Consider the following 18,174-nt stretch of genomic DNA (forward strand, 5'->3'; position numbering starts at 1 on the left):
TCCAGAAGGGCAGCGAGGCGCAGCCCAAAGGAGGTGACACCAGCACAGGTGGCCAGGGAAAGGGTTGGGTGGCTTCGGGGTGCTCGTCGTACCTCAGCCCCTTTTCGCTTCGAACACAACTTCTTCCTCCACGGGCTTGCTCTACGAGACATCATTTTCAAGTGTTTTTCCTTTTGAGCTTCAGCAGCAGCACAGTTGAGGTTCATCGTCTCACCTGAAAAAAGGTGCCCCTCGGACTGGTTATAGGATTTACGTGAGAGCTGGTTGCCAATAGACCAGTAAGCTTTTTTTGAAACTAAAGGATGGACTATTTTTTAAAGTTGCCTTTCAATGTGGGAAGCCTCTTCGTTTCTCAGAATAACTTGGGTTTTCATCAAACAATTGGAAACAGAAAATTGCCCAGCAGGTTTTGCTTGAAAGCTGTTCTTTGTAAATACTTTACCAGGAATTTCTTTTCCAAAAGGAAAATTTTTCTGACTAGGTTAGGTGAAATAATGACTGGATGACCAAATTATCCATAGTATAAAAACTGTTCGCTCATTTGTGGGGCGTTGTAAAGCGCTGAAGTTGAGCGGTGCTTGTGGGGTGTTCACAGAGGGTTCTGCCCTCTAGTCTTTGACACGCACCCTTCTGCGCGTACAGTTTAAAGAGGCGAGTCTAACGTACAGATGTTTGCCTTCCTGCACGCCTGGGCAGCGGAAGGCGTGTGCGCCGGCGGCCGTGCCGGCAAGAGGGACAAGCAGCCGGGCAGACCGCAGGGTGCTGCTCCTTCAGCCCACGCCGTTTCTGTCCGCAGATCTGAAGGGGAAACGTCCGCGGAGGGATGGAAGAGAGAAGGCAAGAGGGACGCGGAGGAGAGGAAGGTGAAGAGAAAGGCTGTGGGTGCTGTGAGGGCAGATCCCTCAAGCACGGGAGTATTTACACAAGCATTGTATGCGGACGGCAGGTAACTGCCAAGGGAAGAACCTGGTCGCCGGTGTAACCTTGAGGATCAGCCAAGGACTTCAGCTGTTGAGGCCACCAGGCGAGTGCACGTCTGGGCTGTGCTGATCCTCACCTAATCGCTGCCTCAGCAAAGCCTTGTGTGCACTTACAGTGCCACAACCCCCCGGACTAATAACCACAGCTCCAGGAGCAGCAGAAGTGACAAAATCCGGCTGCCCAGAGACCACCTTCCCAGGTCCCTGTTCCTTCCCACCGCAGCCAGGCGTGCCCCCTCCCATCCCAGCCCCAGCAACGCTACCGGACCCTCACACAAGCTCCACCACCAGCGCCAACAAAGGCTTCCAGCTCTCGTACAGCCATCCTTGAGGTTTTTCCTTCCTCCCCCCACCCCGGCATGCTCTGCCCCTCTCGGGTCCCTACAGGGGCAGGCGGGAAGGGGATAGCCCGCGTTTGTCGGGCAGCCAGCCAGGCAGAACAGGTAGGTCGCGAGCCTGCGCTGCAGCCCCTCAGACTAAACGTGGCTGAAATCCACTGCCAAATCTAAGAACGCTGGGAGGGAAAAGGAGGAGAGAAATGACAGAAAACATAATCATACAAACCTCACCTCTACAAGAAACCAGGTGAAGATAAGCCCCAGCCAGATCATGCGACTAGTGGAAACAGGCCTGGGTGACGGGAGGACTCGGTAAGGAGCTCTGGCATCGAACTTCTCAGTCACCATCACAGCTTGGGTTTCTTTTCCCATCCTTCTCCCAGTAAGTTTCAGTTCCAGCTTTGCCACTCGGTTACACCATAAGTGTGCCGTTTGCTTTGGAGCTTGGACTTTCCCTTTTAAAACATGTAGGTTACTACACCCCCAAAAAGCAGTGACACTTCAGAGGATGCATTAACGAAAGGTTTAGCAGCTGAATTACATCAAAACCTAAACCCTTGTGACTGTTAACATTTTAAAGCTCTGCAGGTACGGCAAAAGGAGCCCCAAAGTTCATGTCAGAAGACTTTCTTTAAACCGGTAAGGTTTCTAAAGAGATCAGGTACAAACAAGTATTTTCTCCCGTGTCTAGGTTTGCTTTACCGTGGCTAATCACCACCAGTCCCAGAGAGCAGGCTTACCCGACGCCTGGGCCTGGGACTGCTCTGGTTGAGGGTCTGAGGGTCTGACACCACTCCTGCCAGAGCTGCAGGCTCCGCTGAAAACCACCGCCTTTGGTTTTCACACTTTGCACTAGGAGCTGCTTTAATTATAAACCCGAACTGTAGTAAGGGCCCGACCTCCTGACTTAGCTACAACAGCTGAAAATGTTTACCTTACATGGGCAAAAACCCTACAGGGCGGAAAAAAAAAAAAAAAAAAAGAGGAAGACATCTACACAATATAGCCGTAACATAACCACAAGAGTGACAGCAGAAGCGAGCATTTAAACCCTACCATCTTCATCTTAGATTCTTTAGAAGTATCCCAGATTCTATCTCTGGAAAGCTCTGAAGAAACATAATCGGGACACAAGATCAGATTGATTGTTTTCATAGCCAAAAACATCTCGGGAGGAGGAAAATAATTTTAACTGTTAGTGACTTTTAATTTAGTAGAAAACAAAAGTCTCAGCCTCTCTTAAAAACTAAAGAGAACACACATCTCCAACCACATAATCATACATGGTTTCACATTGGGGGAATTTAGCTGTCTGCTGCGTATCTTTTTAAGAAAAGCTTCCAGAAGTGAGCAGATGCAGGAGTTTGAAAGTGTCTTGCAATATTCAAGACATACAAGTTGTCTCTTCCTGTCTCAGAGAGGATCTGGATTTGCTTTTCCCGTTGAAAGTCACCTACGCCAAAAATGCAGAATCACCAGAAATGTAGCACAAAATACATCAATTCCACGAGAGGAATAAGCATCAGTTTCTGATAATGCACTGCCTCTTCCCTGCCTCTCTTTAGCTGAGAAATTTCTGTTCTGGCTGTTCCAAAATCGCATCCTTACAGGAGGAGAGGCGTTCTCCCGCCAGCCAACACCAGAAGACAGGAGCAGAAATCAGAGCACGACTGCATGTCCGTGTTCCACTCTGTACCTGTAAACCAAAACCGAAACCCTACCGAAAATCAATTGCTAGAAATTCCTTGCGCTGGAACTACTTAAGTTTGGTGTCCAAAGCACGAGGGCTGTGTGTGACATTTTACAAGTACTGCTCATGCCGGCTGACTGCAGCCAACACCAGAAGACAGGAGCAGAAATCAGAGCACGACTGCATGTCCGTGTTCCACTCTGTACCTGTAAACCAAAACCGAAACCCTACCGAAAATCAATTGCTAGAAATTCCTTGCGCTGGAACTACTTAAGTTTGGTGTCCAAAGCACGAGGGCTGTGTGTGACATTTTACAAGTACTGCTCATGCCGGCTGACTGTAGCATCTCTATGCAAGCCTACTTCAAGTACAGTTATTTAGTTACTATTTATTATATTTAATTTTATTACAGTCCACAATGCTTTCACCCTACAGACAGGAAGCCACAATATTGCAGCTAAAATTACATAGCTGGTCATCTTCATTTCCTTCTTGAATTTGGTAAGTACCCAAAGTAATAAAAAAAAAATCAGTAAGAAACCCTCATCCCCACAGGTACCAGAGGAAGTCTTGGTGCACGAACTGCTACAGGCCATAAATCACCCGAGACTCCTTGACGAGTAGAAGTTCAGCCATGTGAAAGCGATTCTAAGAGGTAAGAACCGTCAATGAGTTCACGTGCTCAGCGTTTCTCCACACGAACTGGCCTTTGGAGTCAATGTCTCTTCTGTGTGGCAGATCCCTGCTCTCAGATGCAGATGTGCCAAGGAGCTTCTGATGGTACAGAACAGATTCACAGAAAAAACAGACATTTAAGGGAAAAAAAAAAAAAAAAAAAAAATCACTTGAGAGGTATTCTAGGTATTCTACAATGAACGGAAAAAGCTCTTTCTTTAGTGTTTCACAGCGTAAACCCCAAGAGTAGGAACAACCCCCAAGCTACACGGGCATCCGTACCTTGGTGCGGCACCATCACTTACCCCGGGGGCACAGCACGCCGCTCATGGGGCAAAAGTCAGGCCTGGCAAGCACCACAACTACCTACCGGCGTGGGGCTCTTACCAGGTACCAGCTGGTACGCTGCTACTCTGTTAGTAACACATGATATGGTAAATATTGGATATATTAGGAATAAAATCTTTCCAAACACATAAAAGGAAGCGTCTCCATTGCAATTGTAAGTACAGTGACATTTTACCACATGCCAAGCATCACATACGTTTTCCTTAGGCACACATCACTTGCTACGCTACCTCTATGAGAGGAAAATCTTCCACTCGGTATCTTCCCAGTAACTTTGCTGTCTTCATAGACACGAGATGGCAACAGCCAGGGACACACCTGAAATCCTTGGATTTTAACAGGCACTGAGCCGCTAGGAAACTTTTTAATTGGAAAGGTCATGGGAGACAAACTTCTGAGCATATCTCCAGGTAAACGTCCCCTTTTCAGCGATGCTCTCATCAGCGGTGATGGAAGAGGCGGAGAGACCCTGCGCAGTGACACGGGCATCTCCCTGGCAGAGCGAGCACCGCGGCGGGAGGCACACGGCCTCCCAAGGCACCTCTCCTTCTGCCGCCACACACCCGTCAGAGCTGGAAACCAGAAGCCGATGCAAAGCGAGGCGCTTGTGAAATTTCAGACAAAACCGAGACATTCTGAAATGTGTTATTGTTTTGGGTGGTTGCTTTTTTAGCCTGAAATTGAAAAATGCACATAAACCCAAAGATGCTCGATTTTGAACAGCAAATTGAACTCAGTCTCTCACATCCCAGATCAGCATCCTAAATCTTGGTGTGCTGTGGTGCGAATGGAGGGACGGGTGCTCTTTCCTCGCTCTCCTACACAGCAACAATCTTGGTCAGAGAAGCTTTCTCAATGTTAAATCCAGTACATTCGCTGGAGCAGATTTAGCTCCAATGAACTGGTATTTTCCGACAACAAGCAAAATTTTGTCACCAAACTTACAAGCAGTTCTAGTAACACAATAAAGAACAACTTGAAAACAGACCTCAACCTTTCTACTCACAGCCTTACTGTCTCACTGTTTTCCATGAATGGATTGTGCCTCTTTGTTTCACTGGTAAGATGAGGGAAAAACTCATTCCATTCCATATTGTCCCCTGCTTTTTCCATTCCAAAGTCTTCAACCTGTTTCAACATAAATCCCTGGAGCTTCTAGCTCTTAGTACTACTCCCGGTTAAGCAAAAGAAGAGTAAAAACCAGTCTCAGAACTTTGTGATATTCCCTACAACCCCTGTCCATTCTTTGTCTCACAGAAGAAACCAAGAGATTTTACTGTCCAGAGAATACAATGAAAACAAGGAAATGCCAGAAGTATTTTTAGAATTTTATTAACTTTAACAAAAACTGCAAATTAAAGGGTGTTTGGCGAGGATTCAGATACACATTTAAATGCCAACTGAGCATATTTAACAAACTATGTACAACTGTATCAGCCATCAACTGCTGAACACTAACTAATCGATGTAATCCAAATCTTCTGGGATTCCAAAACTTTTGTCAATCCTGCTCTCTTCAAATCCAAATTTACGTTTGGCCCAGGACTTTATTGAAAAGATGTTATCTGTAAACAGAATTAAAAGCCTTCAAGTTTTGAATATTTAGGAAAGATTGAATTATAGTCTTGGCTACAACAAAATCCTTCCACTTGCATTATCCCTGTGCATTTGAACTCGGTACATAGTAGGGAACGTCATTATTAAGTAGATTTAGAATGGAAAATGAGAGGCTTTTCTTAATGACATACTTTTACTCAGTACTAGGTAAAATATGTCTTCCTTTTTGGAGGTTACCTTTATCTCCTCTGCTATGAGGAGACTGAAAACTCCAATTACAGTGTAAGCCTGCTATAGAGTGATGAGGTAAGTGTCAATATGCCCCGTAAGTATTTTATAGGTCCTTCTTCAACTAGACACCTACTGTGTGACTGTCTGCAACTGCGAAAAGCAGATTCAGATTAGCTGTAAGGTCCTTTCTAGTCCTGCATATGTTTGTTCAGACAATGTACATTGTTTGAAAGTTAAAAAAGAAAAAAGACATTCAAGTAGCTTTATTTTAGTCGGCACTTCTGGTTTAGCATCACGTTACTATTATTTTAGCATATACATTCTCTTCAATTTAACATCACTTTTCACGGCAGTATTGATTGAAACTCACTATGTCATTCCTAACACCCATAAATCGCACCATTCCTTAAGACCAGAAGTCTTCTCTGTGTCTGCACACCTTAGAAATACCTTCTTTTCCTTAACCATCAGACATTTGGTTTTAAAACCGTCTCTTCAAAACAAAAATAGGCTACAACATATAACCTAATTGTCTAATTAAATAGCAAAGTACTTTCTATAGGCTGAGGCATAGTTCCTTTACCTCTCTCAAGACCTTGAGAACAACAGCTTCTCATCAGCAGCAGCAGAAAGCCCTGACAACAGTACTCCCAGAAGTCATTTTCAAATACGTAACTTTATTTCCCCTGTGCAGTAAACAACCCAGTGTAAATGAAGATATAAAGTAGTAATAGTCAAAAGACTATGGCAATGATACCCTGCTGCACTTGGCATAACCAATGACAGCAAGCAGTCCATCAGTAGTAGATGAATTCTAAACAAAAAATTACAAATGATCTTCCAAATAACTAAAAAAGTAAGGACATATGTATTGCTTGCTCTGCAAAATGGAAATATATAGCAAAGCTAAGCAATAACAGAAAATTGAGTTAAACTTCCATACAAATGTTATCACAGCAACCTTCCTCAAAACTGTGCAGTATTGGTCTTGCATGTCAAAGCTGATGAATTAGTTTGAGAAATACCGACTTTATATTAGCATCCATCATATGGCAGCAGCAATAAGGTTCCACAAAGCATTCTACTCTTTAGAAACAGACGAAAATTCAGAAAAGAAGAATTCAACTTTCTGAATACCTGGACCAGTCTCTTTCTATTAATGTTTTCCTGATCTTAAGAGATTTTGACTCCCACCAAGAAAATGAGTTGCAGGTTTTAACACTGCATGGAAGATAGCACCGCAAGAACAAATCTGTTAGGTGATATGAAGTACGTTCGGTAACTAAACTGAGAAAATGTTGGTTTGTTGGTTTGGGTTTTTTTTTTTTTTTTGAATCATGCTAATTTATAAGTAAAATATTTTTATCCATGCTTTTATAAGTGAGGGCGATCCTCCATCAAGCCCTAATCAAATTTAAGATTCTTAACAATGAGTAGGTCTTTTACTGAAATTGCTCCAGTCTGAAGCTGTGTTAAGCAATATAAATGCATACACACCAGTCCATCTGTTGGCTGCCTCCTTGGCTACTTTGTTAGTTTGGCCTGAAATAGAGAAGAAAATAAAAACAAAATAAAAAGCATACATCACAGTAAAATCATACCATACTTTCAAGGCACAGAGATTAAAGTTTTATTGATGTCATTTTTAGGGAACCACACAATATAAGGAAGTTATTCTACTGCTTCCAAACCCTTCTTCTGTTTTACGCTTTTAAGGTTCCAGCAAGCACAAAGCTAAGTTAAAAAAAAACAGGAGCAAAGAAACATAAAAGATACCATATGAACAACTGTGAGTTTTTGAAGTGTATTTCAAAATAAAATAATCCTGGTTTGGTTTGCCTGGGGGCTTAATTGTCTGCACCAAGACTGGAACTAGATACATAGCCTGAAGATACTAGAGGCAACGGAGACGGAAAATATTTTATCATCCTCTCTATACATAAGTAATCCATCACACAGGTATGCATGACTCTATATAGATACGGAAAATGACAAGGCTAGCAGTCTATTACATTAATCCAAAAGTTTATCATACGGCTCTGGAAGGTCTCCCGGGCTTCAAGAACCCCCTCAATGAAATGAAGACAAAATAATGTTGCCAGTTATTAAACCTGGCTTCCCTCCCTTACCACCGCTCCAGATGTAAATATACAGTAGTAAATTACCATTACTACAAATAGCTTTTATATAGTTTCCATGAGGCAAAACAGTATCAAGAAAAGTTCCTCTTAGATCACCTTGCTCCCATTAAAATAAGTACTGAATCAGATCAAGCAGGTTGGTTTGTAATGTGGGAATTTATCAGAATCATTATGGTTCTCACACCTACACATAACTTAATTATTCCCGGTTAGTCTTGTTAGTACTTGCATGAGAGTACTCATTTGAATGGTCAGCATGAAATCTGTCTCCAGGGGTACTGAGAAGTGAATATATGATCAGGTATCCGTTGTTATAAAGATTATACTTCAGGCAAAATTAAATTATGTTGAAAAATCATCTGCTAGCACACAGGAATGGAAGCACTCATTATTCTACCCTTAATAGGGTAGAATACTCAATTCTACCCTTCAGTAATTGATGTGAAAAATGCTTGAATCCGAGTAAAAAACCATTTCAAAACCAGCATAGTTTCTAAAAATGGCCTACAATTAGGAAGTTTGGGCACAGCATGAAGAAAAGCAAAAAAGAAAGATGGGCAAAAAAAGGGAGCGGGTGAGAAGATGGCATTTTTGCTTGCTTGCATGCATCAGAAAATCAAGTTATTCCTTGCTCGAGAGAGACTTTCCTCACTTCCTTTGCTGACTGCTCGTTGCCACCCCGACTTGTTCGGTTCCACGACCCGCAGCACTGCCAACACACCGGCAGCCAGCGGCATTTGGAACAGTACTTTACCTAGCGCTGCTTAAAGCGAGTCTGCAGAGGAAGGGCTTTCACTGGTCAAGATTTTAAATGTGTTAGCTATGATACTTCCCTCAGCATTTTTCTGAAACTCTCGAGTAAAACTGGAAAGCTGTATTTGACTCCCAGTAATGAGGTTTGGAATGAAGGAGGGAAAAGCAGGATAGTATTAAACTCCGTGGAACCAGAGCTGCGAGATGACAGCATCCTGATGGCGGGCGAGCCAGCCTAGTCCATGGCACCTGCTAGGTCTCAGCAGAAAGCTCTGCTTTGCTGGAACCAGCTTTGCTAACCAGCTGAGCCCTGTGCTTCTGCATCACACAGCAGCTCTAAGCTCCTCCAGCTTTCAGCACACAGCCCTGTGCTTAAAGCCCACTGACTGCCTGGTACAGCACATTAAACAGAACCCAACAGTGGCAGCACGGTGCGTTGTCACCTTTCAGGCATTGCTTATGCATGTTAAAATACACATATGTGATCACGTGTTTTTAAAACGCGACTTCTTGCCTCTGTCAAAGAAAAGGCTGAGATGGCCAACAGATACAGGCTGGGCAACAGGGTGGTCAGAATGGCGGTGGCTGCCTACCACCGAGTTGTGGCTAGAAATGAAATCACGGTAGCAAGAGCAGGAAGCTATAATGGGGAAACCCCACAGTTGGCAGCGCCTCCAATGACTTAAATAGCAGAGAAATAACAAAAAAACCCCAAACAAAAGAAACTCCTGAGAATAAATGTTATACAAATAAAATGAAGAAGTGTTTTAACCATGTCATTCTTTCCATGCACCACCTGGGACTGATCACAGACTGGCAGCAAAGTGTCAGGGCAGAAGTGTGGAAGAATCATAAGTGGAGGCAGAACTCCAGGATAGGGAAGGTGACATTCAAACAACCTGGCTGAATATCAAAGAAGAGGCTGCCTCAGTCCTTCAGGAACTGGGAACACACATTCCCCACGTTACTCTGCTGCCGGGGGGCTCAGAGCTGGGTAAATATGAGCCATTTGTAAAGCCTCAGGCACAGGACATCTTAGGAAATGCACTCACAAGAGGCTGGGGCCCATTGTTTCCCATTTACACTAGCTGGCCCACAGGCCCATGTACATGACAGCACCATAGGGATGCAGGTATGGATTTATTCTGCCATGTTGAAAGTTGCTTAGACCATCAGGCATATTGCATCGACAGCAAGGCCAGCTAGCCTGGCAAGCGGGAAGACACCCATGTGTTCATAACTGTCCAGTCAGAGCAAGCTCATGCAAACAAGCCAGCTTGTGCTGTCTCTTGTCATCAAGTGGGACTGTCACTGCCACAGCTGCAGGATGGCACGGCACTCTGCTTAGCCACTAATTCCTTCACTTAAATTTTTCCCTCACATTTCTTTTTTTAATTTGGGGTGGGGGAAACACACCTCATCCATCTCCAGAAACTACTGCAATCACCTATGTCATCACCTCAGCTGTTGCCTCATGGCTATGGGCTGAGCATTTAACTACCTGAAGGCAAGATTCCTTGGTATCAGGCTCAACTCTTGCCTATGATTCCACTGCAGAATCTTGTCCGCCTGCTGTATCCAACATCATGCCTGAAAGAGGAAGGTGAGACAGGTATTGCTAGTTATGGACCTGCGTCACCTGAAGACACCAGCTACATCTGCGTCATCACCAGCATCTTTCAGAGGACCCCGACTCCATCACAAAAACTGACAGAAATGAAGGAATCTGCACCATGACTGCTTTCTGGAAACCTTTTATAGTTGTTTGTTGGGGACTTTCATTGGTCCCATCATCTGTATGTGTATGTGCACGGAGAGTGAGGGAAAGGGGAAGTAGTAAAACAGACATCCCCCGACACACCTATTTTCTGTGCCAATGTAACTCAAAGTCGTGCTACTTCTGATTGCCTGTTTTCTATTTCCATGGGATCACACCGCCATCGGCCTCTTGGTTCTTAGACTGCACTGAAAAAGAAAGTTTAAGATCTGCAGGAGACAATAGCATGGGAACTTAAAAATGTGTACACCAAAGAAGAATCAGGACACAAACTGTGTGGACTGTAAAAAGGAGAAACTCAGAGACAGTGCTGAGGGCAACTGGCTAATTGCAAAAGCCACCACCACCACTGGGTCCCAAGCTTGGCTGGAGTCCTGCTGATCCTCCTGCTGACCAGCGCTTCTCCATCACAACTGGATTTTTGACAGCTAATAAATAGTGCTCCAGCACAGAAGCTGTGCAGGACAGTGAAAGGGCCAAATGTGCAGAAGAGGTGAGCAATACAGGAGGCAACATATGTTCCAGATGCTTCCAGATGTTCTCATTACCACTGTTAGGCCCTAGTTATGCTCTACTTTATATCTATACATCTGCACATAGGCTGACAATATATACATTGCTGCCTGGAAGCAACTGAATAATCCATTTGTTCTGGATGTTACATACTTATTTCACCAACTTGTGTGACAATGCATCAATAAACTTTCCTGCTCCCATGCCTGCAGGACACAAGTCATTCACTTGGCTGAGCCACGCACCTGTACCCTCTGCTGACCAATTTCTGGCACACTTGGCATTTTCTAAGCAGGAAAATGGAAGCTTGCATTGTCTCTCCTGAACTGAACAAGAGCAACCGCTGTGTGTACAGCAATGCAAAGCCCAGGAGCAGCGTGGCTTGCAACACTAGTCTGTTATCTTAGCAAAACACACCTGCAAACATGCCCTGAACAGTGAAAGGCTAAGGGTCAGAGTTTTGACCAGTCCTCATGGAAGTCTCTTCTTCCCTCAACCCCAGGTATCTCTGGAGAACTGCAGGGAACTCAAAAAGCCCCAATTCTGGGAGCTGAACCATTGTCCTAAGCATCTGTGATTATCCTTATCACTGGGACAAGCCCCTGCATCCCCTTAGAGGAAAGCAAAGGGAGGGAAAGGAAGGTCCAGCAGTAACGCACATCTACAAAGGGAGGGAGGGAGGGTTGGAAACATGCATTTTAATGCAGGCGAGTGACATTCTACTAGCGACCCGCAGGGATTCTGGCGCAGACCAGGAGACAGAGCTGATAAGGGCCTGTGGACAGGAGGTGCAGTAAGGGGCCACCTAAAGCAGATGGACAGCACTTGGGCAGGAGTGAAGGCCAGCAGCACAAAACGTCAACACAGCAACGTTTCTGAACAAATCTGAACTGGCAATATATCTTGGCTCAAATCTTCACACAGTAAGGCCACATTGTTTCTGGCCTGGCTCAGGACGCCCTACAGCCGTTCCCAGCATACTGCAGAACTACAGCCTCCTCTTTCCTCTCCACTCCTTCCCCCAGATTTGCTCACTTTTTTCCTGGAAGGGTGGTGGTGGTGCAAATTAAAGGTCCTATTTGCATTCCAAAATGGAACGACCAAAAACTGTTGAAGCCTCACACATTTCCACAGGAGGGGAAGACCGCTACATACCTCATCAACACAACATACACACTCCAGGAGACTAAGTGAGTCTTTCTATCAGACTTCGGACACTTCCATGAGTTAAAAACAATTGCAATAGCAACAACCACCACCATCTCCTCACAAACATTTTCCAAACCTACTTTCAGGTTCCTCCTAAAAGCTTTTTTAAGTCCTGCACATATCGTAAAAGGAATACTAGGGAAGCAGTCACTGAATAGTATTCAAAATCAGACTGTAAAGGTAACATATGCCAGCTCCAACAGCTATACTAAAAAAATCTCAACAGCCAGAATCAGTTCCCAACCACCTCTAGACTTGGAAATGAAGAAAGAGCTGTAGCTTTCTTTCCTCTCCTAGCTTCTACTCTTGTATTTTCAGGATTACTTACAATAATCCTTAAAGTTATATTTTTATGTTTACACAAAATTTTCAGGTCCAGGAACCTCTATTTCTACAGAAGAACAAAAGCTAGTTATCTCTACAAAATTAGCACAGTTTGGTGCCAGTTTTGACCTACCACCACTAATGCCACAAGAAAACCATATGGATTTCCTCACTTAAGAAGGGAACCAGCACCTTCTCAAAGAGACAGTGACCCATCAACCTGTGGGATTGTTAGCAGATACGTGCAAAATACAACTGCGGTCTTCAGCATGTGGGAGAGGGAGTAGTTTTACAGTGTGAATCGCAATTCTTCTGCATGAAATGCAGAGACAGCTGCAACTGTTCTCAGGGGTCAGTGAGGATTATTAGCCCAAAGATTCCCAATCTCTCTCATGAAACTGGTCAGGGTAAATTAATTGCATTATGTGGATTTGAATTCCAGTAATAATTCTGCATCCACTTAGACTGAATTTAAATACAAAAATTGGCAACTACCCTAAGAACAGTATGTGAACTTGAATCTCCAAATACTGATTATCCATTGCGTTCTGCAGGGTTATCCATTCTCCTGCTCACAGCCTGCTCTCACTTTCCAGAAACACCGTCTACCTTGCTATCATAATGCTGTGACAGATATTTGTGTACTTGGAGAAGCATCGTTATAATATCCTGTGATGCAGAGTTTCCAAAATCTTTCCCATTAATGAAAACGTCTCATGCAAATAAAGAGCACGTCTCTAAAGGCCAGGGTAGAAGGTGAACATAGAAATTATACACCCATCACCCACAGAGAGTACAAAGGGTAATTGCCTCGTAACTCCCACTGACATGTCCATCCACAAACTGACACTAGCAGCTCTGATCAGGAGACGGTAGCTTGCCATTGAAGACTATTCATGGCGATGATGGGATCAAGCGGCTTCTTTAAAGTCCAGATTCAAATATCCTTAAGACTGAGCAGTCTACAACGCTGTCAACAGGGTAACTCACAACATAGCAAGGACAGCTTTAGAAGAACATTTTGTAACCAAGTCTTAGGCAGAGATACCTCCACACTACATGCCATCTTTACCTTCCCCCATGCTTCCCAAAGAGGTGTTTCCTTTTATAAGCAGAATAAAGAGCTCTTGTGTAGAAGACTGATAGCACATCAGAATTCTGTCAACTCCTTTGAATTCAAAATAACACATCATTCTTCCCCCATACTCCAGTATCCCACATAACACTTATCCCCATGATATTAATCAACAGGTCACAATGCTTCAGAATTGATGACTAAATTCAAGACAATGCATAAATATGATTTCTCATTTAAATGACATCACAAATTCAAAAGAACTATTTATACTGACATATTACTAAATAATAAAAAGGAGTATCTCTTTTTACATTTAGACTCTGAATAAAGTTTCGGAACTACAAGAAAAAGCGTTGACAATTATGAATCCTACCTGCTGGTCTACAACTATTTGAAAAAAGCATAGAACATAACATAAGCCATTTGTGATAGAAAAATTTGATATATGAATGAATTAAATTAGCATTTCTGCTGCAAGAGCTCTGTGTGTGTATGTATGAAATACATATGTATGTATATATGCTTGAAAATAAGCCTGAGCAAATACATGACATAGTGTCAGTCTTGTCTACATGGTAAGACACTGCAGTGCATAGTAAAGCTACTAATAAGCTGATCCACAACTCTGGGAATACGCTTTCAAAGGGTCCGTGATCTTTGCTGGTATGTTTGAAAAAAGCGCCAAGTCTCATCAGTGAAAGCTCCGTCTGTCCCATACGAAAAGGTCACACTGTCAAATTTCATCAGGATGTACACAGTGTCTCTCTGGAAAACGTCCAAGAGACTTTGTCAGAATTGCTACCAAAAGATTCCTCTATGCAAAATACAAGCTTTTGCACTTAGGTTTACAATATTCATGTACCCACAGCAAAAGACCGTTTACCTTTCAAGCATTCTACCTGAAAGCCTGTGCTGAAATCTTAGTTGCATAACTAGAACACCTCTATTCTTACCCAAAGAACAGAGGGAAGCAATGTGCTTACAAAAGGGAAACAAGCACACCAACTTCCCGATCCAGGGCTCCCTAACACCACTTGGGTTTTTTTTCCGTGGACAACTCCTCCCTGCCCACTTCATTCGCTGATAAACCCCATACCCACAGCACAGCTGAAGGAACTTGCAGACTTCTGTGCTGCTGAACTGCCTTTCACAAGGAAGCGCAGCCCAGAGCCCTGTGGGCTTTGTCGGGCTCAGGATGTCACTTGGCTGCACGCCTCGCTTCTCACCGAGCTGCAGAGAAGAGTCGGGAAGGCATCACAGGAGGTCCTCTGCTCTCTGTACCCATGACTCAATGCATGTCCAACCCTACCTATGCCATTTCTGAGGTATTTGCAGCCTGTTTTTAAGGTTTCCAGTGTTACAGCTTTTGCAATCTTCCCAGGCAATCTAGTTCTGTGTTTGATTATTGCTACCATTAGTATAGTTTTTCCTAACTTTTTTTTTTCCCCTGCAATTTAAGGCTATTACTTATTGCCAAGTTCTCCATGAGCCTGAGCAATGGGCTCTTCCTTTCCTTTTTTGAAGTGGATACAGATATGTGAAACCCACCAGGAGCAATCTTCTTTTGAGCCCTATTTTGGTAAAATTTTTTCTCCTAGAACGTGGTTGCTCAATCTCTGGTCTTTTTGCTCTACTCTGAATTCTCCCTGGTTAGTTATACTCTCAAGTAGGATATCCAACGCTGACACAGTGCTATAGCTGAAGCCTCACTAATGCCAACTTGAGTAGAAAGATTATTTCATACATCTCATTGCTAGTTATACTTCTGTTCCTGTATCTTAGTATGCAGATTTTGCTTTTCAGAACAAGAATGTCTTCTATTCAACCTGTAAACTGCTATAACCCTGACATCTTTTTCAAACCCTCCCTACTTAACCAACTGCTCTGGATCATTTGTGTAATACAGTATCCTTGAATGCATATACGTCCTTGCATCTGCCACTACTCAATTCTATTCGGTGTTTTTAGACTATCTTTGCAATTTGTCATGCTCATTTTGAAATCTCACCTTCTCCTTTGTCCATGCAGTCTCTCCTAGTTTCGTCATCTGCAAATGTAACAAAATCGTATCTTCTATTCTGTTATCCAGCTCATTAATGTAAATACTGAGCAGATGTACAGACACAACAGACCCTATTATAGAGTTTCATCAATTCAATCTCCCTTTCCGATACTGAATACAAATACACCTTGAGTACAATTATAAAGTAGTTTGAGATTCACACTACTGCAGTTTCATCAGGATTATATTTCCCTACTTTCCTTACCACAATATCATGCAAAACTGAGTCGAAACACCAAAGACAAACTTCTCCCAATCTACAAAGGTCTCCTACAGTGGCAAAGACAAAATCTCCATGTTCTTCTAGGTGTTTCCAAATTGGTTCTCTGTTCCAGACTGTTTTCTGATATCCTGCTCTTTTCAGTGAAACTAGCTCATAAGATGTCAAAGTGAGGAGGGGACAAAAAACACTGGAAATGCTCTCAAATACAGCACCGTGCCAAGATTAGTCTTGTACTCATACAATCTGCCCTGCAAAATGTCTGCAGTTAAACAGCACAGAACAAGTTATCTATATTACGAATATACATTGATAATATATGGTCCTAATCTAGATGAACCCATGATGAAAACATAACTTACCATCCCATAACATACGGGAGATTCCTGAACACATGAGATTGGCAATGTATTTTTTTAAACAAGGTCAGGGAAGACTATGTTTGACAATCCTGCAACTTAGTACTGAAGACAACAAATTAAAAATCCACAATACCTTTCCTGATCTCATTTTGCATGTGGAAGCCACAAAAAGACATAATTTTTTATTTAAAAAAAAAATAATTCCTTTGACTATCACCATAACCTTTTCAAGACAGTCTGAATGAATGGTACCACACACAACTAACCTAGTAGGTCTAACTCCACAAAAGCCTTTTAATTTCATATATAAAAGATCTATAGATTAATTCCATTTGATGTTCTCTTCAGGGCCTTAAAATATGGCCAAATGGATTGCTACTGATTAATTTCTAAATCAAGGAGTATCATAAATGTAGTCACAAGCAGCCATTTTCTACATCACAAATTTTATGAAGTGTCTACCATTCCTAAGCAGCTCAACAGCTTTTGCCACAAAGATTTACTGCCTCAGACAAAAAAAATTATTCCCACATATTTCACCTGTCTGCCTCTCACCCTACATATTTTTTCTGCCATTCTAAATAATCAAATAAGAAATAAAATAAACAGAAAGAACAAAATACGCCTTGTCAGCATTCTCATCTAATTTCAAGAAAAGGTAACTTGCTAGAGTAGCCCGTTTATTTAAGCAGGGTGTTACATATGTTAGCTAAAGATTTAATCTTCCAACTGCCTCTCTTCCAAGTGTCCAAGTAAAACCCCATTGACAAAAGACAAGCTATTTTAAAATTTGTTCCTTTTTTTTTTTGCTTAACCAGCTAAAATGCAGATTCATTTTAAAGCAAGTTGGCGCTTTCCAAGAATAGTCTTGCTAGAATGTGTTTCATAGAATCATTATGGTTAGAAGAGACCTCAAAGATCATCAAGTCCAACCGTAAACTGTTTGAGGTATAACACCACAAGCATGCATGTGTCTAAACATTTAGGACAGTTTTTCATTGCAGAGTAACATTTTAGCTGGAGTCCAAACTTTAGGCCAAACAGAGGCAGAGAAATTCTCTGAAACACAGAGAACTAGGGCCTTTTGCTGAAAGCCAAATGACCCTTCTGAACTTCAGTTTTCCAGCTTCAGTCAAAAGCCCCACATTTCCCTTGAAGCTTTGCACCTTAGGAACACAGGTGCAGATGCATCTGAAGCTGCACCAGTCTGTCCCGGCGGTCTTTCGCTCGTTATTCTTCGTGGCTGTTACATTCTCCTGTCTTTCCAAGTGCCAGAACCTGCTCACCCATTTACCTACCCCTGTTCCTCGCTCAGTTCTTTCCAAACCCCTTTTTTACACAGTTCAACTCACTGCAGAGTTCAGGAAGATGCCCTTTGAAAATCTGTCACCTGATGTGCTCCTAGGTCAGGGGATCCCTGGTTGCTCTTCAGGGCAACTGCCACAAGACAGACAATTCTGGGAGATGCACGACAGATTACCTCACGGAAGAAAGCCTTCTGAAGAAGGCGGTGAAAGACTTCATCAGACAGACTCTTTGGTGGAAAGCGAGACTTCAAAGACCTCGGGAGAGTCCACCACAAGACAAGGATATATACACCATCAGTTCCTGACTCGAGCTGACAACTTGCTGTTATCACTGGTGAACTGCAGCATAGCAACGAAGGGCCGAGGTGAGAACTCCTTAACCTGCTTTTGTCAGGGAAGGTCCCTAAACCGCCACATTATGGCCTCTGGTAATCACAGCCAGATTCCGCTCTGCAAGTGTTTGCTCCACCGAAGGACCAGCATTTTCAATAACTGAACTGCAAACAAGCCTCTCTGGATTTGCAAGATGAAAAGAAAATGGGAAGGGATGAAGACAAAGGAGCAGAAATACTGCTAAAGCTTGCAATTCCTTCTCACTTCTATGATTAC

General features: G+C 43.0%; 1 protein-coding gene across 2 annotated transcripts in view; it reads right to left on the minus strand.

Moving 5' to 3' along the window:
• Nucleotides 1–5,348: 5,348 nt before the first annotated feature.
• The window catches only part of MND1 (meiotic nuclear divisions 1 homolog (S. cerevisiae)), a 38,839-nt gene continuing 26,013 nt past the window's right edge, over nucleotides 5,349–18,174 (minus strand). For both annotated transcript variants that reach the window (XM_009706066.1, XM_009706065.1), the window contains exons 6-7: nucleotides 7,317–7,361; nucleotides 5,349–5,596 (exon numbers count right to left, since the gene is read on the minus strand). In XM_009706066.1, the coding sequence (XP_009704368.1) occupies nucleotides 5,490–5,596; nucleotides 7,317–7,361 (152 nt within the window). In that variant the 3' untranslated portion in view covers nucleotides 5,349–5,489. The remainder of the gene's footprint in view (nucleotides 5,597–7,316; nucleotides 7,362–18,174) is intronic.

Source organism: Cariama cristata, unplaced genomic scaffold (assembly GCF_000690535.1).
Source record: "Cariama cristata isolate BGI_N322 unplaced genomic scaffold, ASM69053v1 scaffold11238, whole genome shotgun sequence".
Taxonomy (NCBI): domain Eukaryota; kingdom Metazoa; phylum Chordata; class Aves; order Cariamiformes; family Cariamidae; genus Cariama; species Cariama cristata.